The 12,661-nt window shown below is 54.3% G+C and overlaps 1 protein-coding gene across 1 annotated transcript in view; it reads left to right on the top strand.

Moving 5' to 3' along the window:
- Positions 1-12,661, top strand: part of LOC147709939 (uncharacterized) — a 187,699-nt gene that overhangs the window by 118,239 nt on the left and 56,799 nt on the right. Inside the window, exons 3-4 of the mRNA XM_086928350.1 lie at positions 6,363-6,473; positions 6,693-6,794. Of these exons, the coding sequence (XP_086784476.1) occupies positions 6,363-6,473; positions 6,693-6,794 (213 nt within the window). The remainder of the gene's footprint in view (positions 1-6,362; positions 6,474-6,692; positions 6,795-12,661) is intronic.

Genomic DNA, 12,661 nt, shown 5'->3' with positions numbered 1-12,661 from the left:
ATGCTTCTGCTGTCTTTGGCCTCTCATCATGGAGGCTTCTGCTGTCTTTGGCTTCTCCTCAGCGTAGGCTTCTGCTGTCTTTGGCCTCTCCTCAGCGGAGGCTTCTGCTGTCTTTGGCCTCTCATCATGGAGGCTTCTGCTGTCTTTGGCTTCTCCTCAGCGTAGGCTTCTGCTGTCTTTGGCCTCTCATCATGGAGGCTTCTGCTGTCTTTGGCTTCTCCTCAGCGGAGGCTTCTGCTGTCTTTGGCCTCTCATCATGGAAGCTTCTGCTGTCTTTGGCTTCTCCTCAGCGTAGGCTTCTGCTGTCTTTGGCCTCTCATCATGGAGGCTTCTGCTGTCTTTGGCCTCTCCTCAGCGGAGGCTTCTGCTGTCTTTGGCCTCTCATCATGGAGGCTTCTGCTGTCTTTGGCTTCTCCTCAGCGGAGGCTTCTGCTGTCTTTGGCCTCTCATCATGGAGGCTTCTGCTGTCTTTGGCTTCTCCTCAGCGTAGGCTTCTGCTGTCTTTGGCCTCTCCTCAGCGGAGGCTTCTGCTGTCTTTGGCCTCTCATCATGGAGGCTTCTGCTGTCTTTGGCTTCTCCTCAGCGTAGGCTTCTGCTGTCTTTGGCCTCTCATCATGGAGGCTTCTGCTGTCTTTGTCTTCTCCTCAGCGTAGGCTTCTGCTGTCTTTGGCCTCTCCTCAGCGGAGGCTTCTGCTGTCTTTGGCCTCTCCTCAGCGGAGGCTTCTGCTGTCTTTGGCCTCTCATCAGCGGAGGCTTCTGCTGTCTTTGGCTTCTCCTCAGCGGAGGCTTCTGCTGTCTTTGGCCTCTCATCATGGAGGCTTCTGCTGTCTTTGGCTTCTCCTCAGCGTAGGCTTCTGCTGTCTTTGGCCTCTCCTCAGCGGAGGCTTCTGCTGTCTTTGGCCTCTCATCATGGAGGCTTCTGCTGTCTTTGGCTTCTCCTCAGCGTAGGCTTCTGCTGTCTTTGGCCTCTCATCATGGAGGCTTCTGCTGTCTTTGTCTTCTCCTCAGCGTAGGCTTCTGCTGTCTTTGGCCTCTCCTCAGCGGAGGCTTCTGCTGTCTTTGGCCTCTCCTCAGCGGAGGCTTCTGCTGTCTTTGGCCTCTCATCAGCGGAGGCTTCTGCTGTCTTTGGCTTCTCCTCAGCGGAGGCTTCTGCTGTCTTTGGCCTCTCATCATGGAGGCTTCTGCTGTCTTTGGCTTCTCCTCAGCGTAGGCTTCTGCTGTCTTTGGCTTCTCATCACCTGAGGCTTCTGCTGTCTTTGGCTTGTGATCATTGGAAGCTTCTGCTGTCTTTGGCCTCTCCTCAGCGGAGGCTTCTGCTGTCTTTGGCCTCTCCTCAGCGGAGGCTTCTGCTGTCTTTGGCCTCTCATCATGGAGGCTTCTGCTGTCTTTGGCTTCTCCTCAGCATAGGCTTCTGCTGTCTTTGGCCTCTCATCGGTGGAGCTTCCGCCTTCTTTGACTTCTCATTAGTGCAGGATTCTGCTGTCTTTGGCTTCTCCTCAGTGGAAGCTTCTGCTGTCTTTTGCCTCTCATCGGTGGAGGCTTCTGCCGACTTCGGCTTTTCGTCAGTGGAGGCTTCTGCTGTCTTTGGCTTCTCCTCAGAGTAGGCTTCTGCCGTCTTTGGCTTGTGATCATTGGAAGCTTCTGCTGTCTTTGGCTTCTCATCACCTGAGGCTTCTGCTGTCTTTGGCTTCTCATCACCTGAGGCTTCTGCTGTCTTTGGCCTCTCATCATGGAGGCTTCTGCTGTCTTTGGCCTCTCCTCAGCGTAGGCTTCTGCTGTCTTTGGCTTCTCATCACCTGAGGCTTCTGCTGTCTTTGGCTTCTCCTCAGCGTAGGCTTCTGCTGTCTTTGGCTTCTCATCACCTGAGGCTTCTGCTGTCTTTGGCTTGTGATCATTGGAAGCTTCTGCTGTCTTTGGCCTCTCCTCAGCGGAGGCTTCTGCTGTCTTTGGCCTCTCATCATGGAGGCTTCTGCTGTCTTTGGCTTCTCCTCAGCGTAGGCTTCTGCTGTCTTTGGCTTCTCCTCAGCGGAGGCTTCTGCTGTCTTTGGCCTCTCATCATGGAGGCTTCTGCTGTCTTTGGCTTCTCCTCAGCGTAGGCTTCTGCTGTCTTTGGCCTCTCCTCAGCGGAGGCTTCTGCTGTCTTTGGCCTCTCCTCAGCGGAGGCTTCTGCTGTCTTTGGCCTCTCATCAGCAGAGGCTTCTGCTGTCTTTGGCTTCTCCTCAGCGGATGCTTCTGCTGTCTTTGGCCTCTCATCATGGAGGCTTCTGCTGTCTTTGGCTTCTCCTCAGCGTAGGCTTCTGCTGTCTTTGGCCTCTCCTCAGCGGAGGCTTCTGCTGTCTTTGGCCTCTCATCATGGAGGCTTCTGCTGTCTTTGGCTTCTCCTCAGCGTAGGCTTCTGCTGTCTTTGGCCTCTCATCATGGAGGCTTCTGCTGTCTTTGGCTTCTCCTCAGCGGAGGCTTCTGCTGTCTTTGGCCTCTCATCATGGAAGCTTCTGCTGTCTTTGGCTTCTCCTCAGCGTAGGCTTCTGCTGTCTTTGGCCTCTCATCATGGAGGCTTCTGCTGTCTTTGGCCTCTCCTCAGCGGAGGCTTCTGCTGTCTTTGGCCTCTCATCATGGAGGCTTCTGCTGTCTTTGTCTTCTCCTCAGCGTAGGCTTCTGCTGTCTTTGGCCTCTCCTCAGCGGAGGCTTCTGCTGTCTTTGGCCTCTCCTCAGCGGAGGCTTCTGCTGTCTTTGGCCTCTCATCAGCGGAGGCTTCTGCTGTCTTTGGCTTCTCCTCAGCGGAGGCTTCTGCTGTCTTTGGCCTCTCATCATGGAGGCTTCTGCTGTCTTTGGCTTCTCCTCAGCGTAGGCTTCTGCTGTCTTTGGCTTCTCATCACCTGAGGCTTCTGCTGTCTTTGGCTTGTGATCATTGGAAGCTTCTGCTGTCTTTGGCCTCTCCTCAGCGGAGGCTTCTGCTGTCTTTGGCCTCTCCTCAGCGGAGGCTTCTGCTGTCTTTGGCCTCTCATCATGGAGGCTTCTGCTGTCTTTGGCTTCTCCTCAGCATAGGCTTCTGCTGTCTTTGGCCTCTCATCGGTGGAGCTTCCGCCTTCTTTGACTTCTCATTAGTGCAGGATTCTGCTGTCTTTGGCTTCTCCTCAGTGGAAGCTTCTGCTGTCTTTTGCCTCTCATCGGTGGAGGCTTCTGCCGACTTCGGCTTTTCGTCAGTGGAGGCTTCTGCTGTCTTTGGCTTCTCCTCAGAGTAGGCTTCTGCCGTCTTTGGCTTGTGATCATTGGAAGCTTCTGCTGTCTTTGGCTTCTCATCACCTGAGGCTTCTGCTGTCTTTGGCTTCTCATCACCTGAGGCTTCTGCTGTCTTTGGCCTCTCATCATGGAGGCTTCTGCTGTCTTTGGCCTCTCCTCAGCGTAGGCTTCTGCTGTCTTTGGCTTCTCATCACCTGAGGCTTCTGCTGTCTTTGGCTTCTCCTCAGCGTAGGCTTCTGCTGTCTTTGGCTTCTCATCACCTGAGGCTTCTGCTGTCTTTGGCTTGTGATCATTGGAAGCTTCTGCTGTCTTTGGCCTCTCCTCAGCGGAGGCTTCTGCTGTCTTTGGCCTCTCATCATGGAGGCTTCTGCTGTCTTTGGCTTCTCCTCAGCGTAGGCTTCTGCTGTCTTTGGCTTCTCCTCAGCGGAGGCTTCTGCTGTCTTTGGCCTCTCATCATGGAGGCTTCTGCTGTCTTTGGCTTCTCCTCAGCGTAGGCTTCTGCTGTCTTTGGCCTCTCCTCAGCGGAGGCTTCTGCTGTCTTTGGCCTCTCCTCAGCGGAGGCTTCTGCTGTCTTTGGCCTCTCATCAGCAGAGGCTTCTGCTGTCTTTGGCTTCTCCTCAGCGGATGCTTCTGCTGTCTTTGGCCTCTCATCATGGAGGCTTCTGCTGTCTTTGGCTTCTCCTCAGCGTAGGCTTCTGCTGTCTTTGGCCTCTCCTCAGCGGAGGCTTCTGCTGTCTTTGGCCTCTCATCATGGAGGCTTCTGCTGTCTTTGGCTTCTCCTCAGCGTAGGCTTCTGCTGTCTTTGGCCTCTCATCATGGAGGCTTCTGCTGTCTTTGGCTTCTCCTCAGCGGAGGCTTCTGCTGTCTTTGGCCTCTCATCATGGAAGCTTCTGCTGTCTTTGGCTTCTCCTCAGCGTAGGCTTCTGCTGTCTTTGGCCTCTCATCATGGAGGCTTCTGCTGTCTTTGGCCTCTCCTCAGCGGAGGCTTCTGCTGTCTTTGGCCTCTCATCATGGAGGCTTCTGCTGTCTTTGGCTTCTCCTCAGCGGAGGCTTCTGCTGTCTTTGGCCTCTCATCATGGAGGCTTCTGCTGTCTTTGGCTTCTCCTCAGCGTAGGCTTCTGCTGTCTTTGGCCTCTCCTCAGCGGAGGCTTCTGCTGTCTTTGGCCTCTCATCATGGAGGCTTCTGCTGTCTTTGGCTTCTCCTCAGCGTAGGCTTCTGCTGTCTTTGGCCTCTCATCATGGAGGCTTCTGCTGTCTTTGTCTTCTCCTCAGCGTAGGCTTCTGCTGTCTTTGGCCTCTCCTCAGCGGAGGCTTCTGCTGTCTTTGGCCTCTCCTCAGCGGAGGCTTCTGCTGTCTTTGGCCTCTCATCAGCGGAGGCTTCTGCTGTCTTTGGCTTCTCCTCAGCGGAGGCTTCTGCTGTCTTTGGCCTCTCATCATGGAGGCTTCTGCTGTCTTTGGCTTCTCCTCAGCGTAGGCTTCTGCTGTCTTTGGCCTCTCCTCAGCGGAGGCTTCTGCTGTCTTTGGCCTCTCATCATGGAGGCTTCTGCTGTCTTTGGCTTCTCCTCAGCGTAGGCTTCTGCTGTCTTTGGCCTCTCCTCAGCGGAGGCTTCTGCTGTCTTTGGCCTCTCATCATGGAGGCTTCTGCTGTCTTTGGCTTCTCCTCAGCGGAGGCTTCTGCTGTCTTTGGCCTCTCATCATGGAGGCTTCTGCTGTCTTTGGCTTCTCCTCAGCGTAGGCTTCTGCTGTCTTTGGCCTCTCATCATGGAGGCTTCTGCTGTCTTTGGCCTCTCCTCAGCGGAGGCTTCTGCTGTCTTTGGCCTCTCATCATGGAGGCTTCTGCTGTCTTTGGCTTCTCCTCAGCGGAGGCTTCTGCTGTCTTTGGCCTCTCATCATGGAGGCTTCTGCTGTCTTTGGCTTCTCCTCAGCGTAGGCTTCTGCTGTCTTTGGCCTCTCCTCAGCGGAGGCTTCTGCTGTCTTTGGCCTCTCATCATGGAGGCTTCTGCTGTCTTTGGCCTCTCCTCAGCGGAGGCTTCTGCTGTCTTTGGCCTCTCCTCAGCGGAGGCTTCTGCTGTCTTTGGCCTCTCATCAGCGGAGGCTTCTGCTGTCTTTGGCTTCTCCTCAGCGGAGGCTTCTGCTGTCTTTGGCCTCTCATCATGGAGGCTTCTGCTGTCTTTGGCTTCTCCTCAGCGTAGGCTTCTGCTGTCTTTGGCCTCTCCTCAGCGGAGGCTTCTGCTGTCTTTGGCCTCTCATCATGGAGGCTTCTGCTGTCTTTGGCTTCTCCTCAGCGGAGGCTTCTGCTGTCTTTGGCCTCTCATCATGGAGGCTTCTGCTGTCTTTGGCTTCTCCTCAGCGGAGGCTTCTGCTGTCTTTGGCCTCTCATCATGGAGGCTTCTGCTGTCTTTGGCTTCTCCTCAGCGTAGGCTTCTGCTGTCTTTGGCCTCTCATCATGGAGGCTTCTGCTGTCTTTGGCCTCTCCTCAGCGGAGGCTTCTGCTGTCTTTGGCCTCTCATCATGGAGGCTTCTGCTGTCTTTGGCTTCTCCTCAGCGGAGGCTTCTGCTGTCTTTGGCCTCTCCTCAGCGGAGGCTTCTGCTGTCTTTGGCCTCTCCTCAGCGGAGGCTTCTGCTGTCTTTGGCCTCTCCTCAGCGGAGGCTTCTGCTGTCTTTGGTCTGTCATCAGCTGGACCGTTCTTTTAGGGGTAGTGCACTCTGGAGTCGTTTTAGCAGTTCTGAACTCAGACCAGGTTCCCTGTATCATTTTAGCTTGGATGAGCAGTCTTGTACCTTCTGGATTTAGGCCAGGATACCTGTGCCCCGGAATTGGTTGCAATAAATGTATGTTGCTTCGAGGAAAAACACAGTGTGTTGTGGTCCTGGCACTTTGTAAAGCGGGTACACTTGATTAAAATCAAGGTTTGGCAAGAATCCTGAATACATTGACTCCTGCAGCTTACTGAAATTGTTATTGCAGGTTCGTATCGTCGAACCCTTGAATCATTAATGTTTGTTTCTCTTAGTTAAATGGTAAAATGCTGTTTTCATATTTTATGCTTTGGTTATGCAAGCTGCAAGAATTGTGGAGGATCCCACAATAGCTTCTAATTTAGAATCTGTTTGAATTTCAGGCTACAGCATTACCAATCCGGACACGCTGTTCAGAATTAAAAAGGAGGATGAGCCGTATGCAAAGAAGCTGACTGTTCCCAAGAGAGAAGACCTGAAAAAAGCCACCAGAGGTAAGAGTCTGTGCTGCCTGTACTGTAGGCCACCATTCCTGGCTGGTCCAGAGCATATACAGCAGAGGTAAGTCTGTGCTGCCTGTACTGTATGCAGCTGTTTCTAGTCGCTCCGTAGCTTACACTGCAGAGGTAAGAGTCTGTGCTGCCTCTAACTGGCTTTTATATGACTGGGGACTTATAGCGTGTCTTAAGAGTAACCTCTCTCCCTCTCCACAGCCGGCTGTTCCGTTCCCAGCCCAGACATCCTGCTGAGGATTAAACATGAGGAGGTGCTGTTCAGCAAGGACTTGCGCGCTTATCACAAGCCTCCCAGCGCCAGTGAGTATGGACAACGGCAAAAGCGTTCACAGGCGATGCGCCGCACGGCACGCTGCACCATGCGCCACACCATTCTTCTCACCATGCACCGCACCATACCAAGACATGGCTTGGCAGTTCGGGCTGGACTGTTCCCATGAGGCACAGGGTCAAGGCTGATTTGCATATGGCCATGTCTGAACTGGAGTGTTGTGGAGTGCAAAAAAACGATGGATTTAGGCCCAGATCTCTGTACTGGGGTGAATGTATGACATTGTTCTGCATTCTGTCCATCAACTGTTGTTTTTACATTTGTCACTCCGAGTGGGATGGGTATGCTCAGACGTGAGTCCCATGCTCTCCACACCACTGGATTGAAGCTATCTTGGCTGAAGACGGCTGATAGCCAGAAACCGGTCCTAGGATGCTTGATTCCAGTCCAGGAAAGACATGGCTTGGCAGTTCGGGCTGGACTGTCCCCATGAGGCACAGGGTCAAGGCTGATTTGCATATTGCCATGTCTGAACTGGGGTGGTGTGGAGTGCAAAAAAGCGATAGATTTAGGCCCAGATCTCTGTACTGGGTTGAATGTATGACATTGTTCTGCATTCTGTCCATCAACTGTTGTTTTTGCATTTACACCATACCATGCAGCACACCATTCGTCTCACCATGCGATGCACCATGCGTCACTCCATGCGTCGCACCATGCGTCACACAATGTGCCTCAACATGCGTCACACAATGCTTCTCACCATGCACCACACTGTGTCGCACCATGTGCTGCACCATGTGCCGCACCACGCGATGCCCCATGCGCCACACCATTCGTCTCACCATGCGCCACACCATTCGTCTCACCATGCGCCACACCATTCGTCTCACCATGCGCCACACCATTCGTCTCACCATGCGCCACACCATTCGTCTCACCATGCGCCACACCATTCGTCTCACCATGCGCCACACCATTCGTCTCACCGTGCGCCACACCATTTGTCTCACCATATGCCACACCATTTGTCTCACCATGCTCCACACCATTCGTCTCACCATGCACCACACCATTCGTCTCACCATTCGTCTCACCATACGCCACACCATTCATCTCACCATACGCCACACTATTCGTCTCACCATGCGCCTCACCATTCGTCTCACCATTCGTCTCACCATTTGTCTCACCATGCGCCACACCATTCGTCTCACCATTCGTCTCACCATTCGTCTCACCATACGCCTCACCATGCGCCACACCATTCGTCTCACCATACACCACACCATCCGTCTCACCATGCGCCACACCATTCGTCTCACCATGCGCCACACCATTCGTCTCACCATGCGCCACACCATTCGTCTCACCATGCGTCTCACCATTCGCCACACCATTCGTCTCACCATGCGCCACACCATTTCTCTTACCATGCGCCACACCATTCGTCTCACCATGTGCCAAACCATTCGTCTCCCCATGCACCACACCATTCATCTCACCATGCGCCACACCATTCGTCTCTCCATGCGCCACACCATTCGTCTCTCCATGCGCCACACAATTTGTCTCACCATGCGCCACACCATTCGTCTCACCATGCACCACACCATTCGTCTCACCATGCGCCACACCATTCGTCTCACCATGCGCCGCACCATTCATCTCACCATGCGCCACACCATTCGTCTCACCATGCGCCACACCATTCGTCTCACCATGCGCCAAACCATTCGTTTCACCATGCGCCACCCCATTCGTCTCACCATTCGTCTCACCATACGCCACACCATTCGTCTCACCATGCGCCACACCAATCGTCTCACCATGCGCCACACGATTCGTCTCACCATGCGCCACACCATTCGTCTCACCATGCGCCGCACCATTCGTCTCACCGTGCGTCACACAATGCGTCGCACCATGCGCCACACTATGCGGTACACCATTCAACATGCGCTGCACCAAGTGCCACACCATGTGTCTCACCATATGATGCACCATGCATCACGCGTCACACCATGCGTCACACCATGCGTCGCACCATGCGTCGCACAATGCGTCTCACCATGCGCCACACTATGCGTCACTTCTCAGTGACTGAGTAACCCACAGAACTTGAGGTACCCAGCGGAGTCACTGTTGCAATGATGACCGAGCTAGAACCTGGTCTTTTAGGGCTGTACCAACTGCACCTCCAGGTGCTTCTTTAAAACTATTGGGACTAGAAAGATCAGTTAAATGAACCCAGAATCAGAGTGAACGTCCTCCGACTAGCGGAACCAGAACACAAGGCAGAGATTTGAAGGATATAGGCCTCCTTGTTCCACTCTGGCTAGAGTTAGTGTTTTACAGGTACCCAATGCCGCCGGCACAGGTCCGCTGGGCTACAGTAGATGTTTTACAGGTACCCTGTGCCGCCAGCACGGGACGCTGGGCTACAGTAGATGTTTTACAGGTACCCTATGCCACCGGCACGGGTCTGCTGGGCTACAGTAGATGTTGCACAGGTACTCTGTGCCTCTGGCACAGGTCCACTGGGCTACAGTAGATGTGTACAGGTACTCTGTGTGAGAAGTTGGCCCGATATGCAACGTTCGCTATTCTAGCGATCGCTATGTATCGTTCCAACGACCCTTATGGTGTTTGGTTGTAAGTCAACCTATAGACCAGCTATCCTAGTAGCGTGGATACGAGCAGTCTAAGGCTAAAGACTCGAGAGGGCGTGTTAAGCCAGCTGTTTACCACACATGTACCCCTTGAACACCCAGTGAAAGGACACCACACAAGTGTTATGAAAATAAACAGTATATTTATTAAGAATCACAACAGCCCTGTACTCTTTATGAGGACAGGGTACTAAGCACAAACCAAATCTCTTTAGCAAATACTTCAAGTGCACAATTAAAACAAGTGTCCGAAGACACGGAAAGATTAAGGTCTCGGGCGGACCCGATAAGGCAAGTCGGAAGCGAGGGACTCGGGACCCTAGAGTAAGGAGGCTATGCAGGCACCGAAATGCCGAGTTACCTAGCCACGAGGGCTGCGGCGGCACAAGTCTTACAGGCGTCGGGGTCTTCGCTGACGAGCCAGGAGCCGGAAGAAAAGGAGTTGCTGGCCGGCGACCAGTGCTGAATAGTTCGTAGAGATCCAAGCCTGGATCGGAGATTGATGAAACCTGAAAGCAGAGGGGACCAAGTTCGTACTACTAGCCAGTAGTCAGAGGGTACCCGGAAGGCACCGGTTGGCCGTCACCTCGACCAGGTGAGTGGGCGACGCTAGGCTCTGCAGTCTCACGGACCAGGAGGCGTTGTCGGCGACCACGGCGGAGGTGCGAGCTGTCCCACGAAGGATGACGCTGTCGGCGTCGCTGGGCCCAGGATGGGGCAACAAGCCTTGGCAGTTCTCAGGGCCACGTGGTAGGCCTAAGATGGCGTCTTGAGTGGACCAGGAGGGTCCGGGGTGCTTCTCGCAAAGATGGAAGCAAGGGCCAGTCTGGAGCAACCAGACCAGCAGTGATGATTCTCGGATGTCGTCACAGAAGGGCACAAGCCAGCGGCTAGTGACCAGACAACGTGCTGAGCAGCGAGCAGAAGGGCCCCACGCAGATCGTGGAGATGCTGGGAGACTGCACTTCGGTGCTGGAGCGGCTCAGGGTCGGGGCTTCTCGGACCCCAGAGCACTCACCAGAGAGTTACCTCGATGGTCGTGCTGGCGTTAAGAGCGTGCAGGTTCTGATGATGGCCGGTCCCTCGAGGTCTCGTCGCACCCACAGATCACAGCTGAGCTGATGACGTGGGTAGAGGTCAGAGGTGCCAGGGAAGCCGGTTCTCGTCGAGCTGGGCCTTCGGATTCCTTGAGGAAGGACTTACAGCAAACCGCAGAGTTCTTAGTTGGTGCCCGCTGATGCAGGGTGACTACTCCTTAGTCACAAGGGTGAAATCTTGAGAAGAGTCTTGAATGTCCTTTCGTAGAAAGTAGTTCTTGAATCAAAGATGATCTAATTTGGAAGGGTCCCCGCTCCGGTCTTTATTCTAAAGAAAGGGGTGGGTACATGACTAGGTCCTGCCCTAAGGGTGGGACCAGGAAGGGGGTAGTTACGCCCCTCTCCCCTGCCGGACTTTCCCCAGGCCAGGGCCGTCGCCCCTGGAACTGGTTCTAACCGGCAGATGCGTAGTGAGCACCGGGGTGCCACTCCGCAGTCACCTTCTCACCAAAGCCCTACCTACCCAGAATACACAAACCCTGTCTGGGACGGTGCGAACACCGCCCTCGACGGGAAACCCTTTGTCCAAGTGCTCCTCGCTGGAAGGACTCCCAGCAGCAGGAGGTCAGACTCGTGTCTGTGGTGGCAGCATCCATTTTGTGGAGCTGAGGCTTCAGTTAACTTTAACCGGGGTTCACAGTTACGTACATGTCGTGTCCCTCTAGAAGGGTGGGATGCTAACCTCATCGCCAGAATTGGTGAGAGGGCAGCACCCCGATTCGTATGACACCTTACTCGACATGCCTGGATAACGCGACACCGGAGTTACCGTTATGGTACGCGTTATCATGGAACAGCCATTGGGTCTTGATTCCGCAAGCTGCAACCGGGCTCGGCTCGGGCCTGAACCTAGCTCACACGAGCCCATGCACTCTGCCTTCAGGATTGTCAAGGCCTGCCATAGGAGTGACTGATAGGAACTCGAGTGTCCATTGTATGGTTAGATATAGGGCTACTATATCTAAAGCAAAGTGTGTTTACACGACTTCGCCCCAGCTGTTACGCAGCCAGTTGTGTCAAATTTAGGAGGCCAGCCAGGGGTGGCATAATACATGCTGCAGCCCCTGGCGGCCCTGGGTACACCTATGCCCTGCGTTACGGGGTCTGATAAGGTGGCCCAGTACCAATTGGAAATGCACCTAAGGTACATGGAATCCATTTTAAAGAGAGAGCAGTAGGCCTGGGGTCCTGATTGGCAGGATCCCAGGTCGACTATGTCAAAAACCAGCTAAAACACAGGGCAAAAAGTTGGGGGCAACCATAGTCAGGATGTACCTTCCTACACTCTGTACCGCCGGCACAGGTCCGCTGGGCAATGTTAGATGTATACAGGTACTCTGTGCTGCCAGCACAGGTCCGCTGGACTACAGTAGATGTTTTACAGGTGCCCTATGCCGCTGGCACAGGTCCGCTGGGCTACAGTAGATGTATACAGGTACTCTGTGCCTCCGGCACAGGTCCACTGGGCTACAGCCGATGTATACAGGTACTCTGTGCCTCCGGCACCGGTCCACTGGGCTACAGTCGATGTATACAGGTACTCTGTGCCTCCGGCACAGGTCCACTGGGCTACAGTTGATGTATACAGGTACTCTGTGCCGCCGGCACAGGTCCACTGGGCTACAGTCGATGTATACAGGTACTCTGTGCCTCCGGCACAGGTCCACTGGGCTACAGTCGATGTATACAGGTACTCTGTGCCTCCGGCACAGGTCCACTGGGCTACAGTCGATGTATGCAGGTACTCTTTGCCTCCGGCACAGGTCCACTGGGCTACAGTCGATGTATACAGGTACTCTGTGCTTCCGGAACAGGTCCACTGGGCTACAGTCGATATATACAGGTACTCTGTGCCTCCGGCACAGGTCCGCTGGGCTACAGTCGATGTATACAGGTACTCTGTGCCTCTGGCACAGGTCCGCTGGGCTACAGTCGATGTATACAGGTACTCTGTGCCTCCGGCACTGGGCTACAGTCGATGTATACAGGTACTCTGTGCCTCCGCCACAGGTCCACTGGGCTACAGTCGATGTATACAGGTACTCTGTGCCTCCGGCACAGGTCCACTGGGCTACAGTCGATGTATACAGGTACTCTGTGCCTCCGGCACAGGTCCACTGGGCTACA

Source organism: Lissotriton vulgaris, chromosome 6 (assembly GCF_964263255.1).
Source record: "Lissotriton vulgaris chromosome 6, aLisVul1.2, whole genome shotgun sequence".
NCBI lineage: Eukaryota > Metazoa > Chordata > Amphibia > Caudata > Salamandridae > Lissotriton > Lissotriton vulgaris.
The sequence above is the reverse complement of the archived record's forward strand: the minus strand, read 5'-3'. Positions and strand labels throughout refer to the sequence as shown.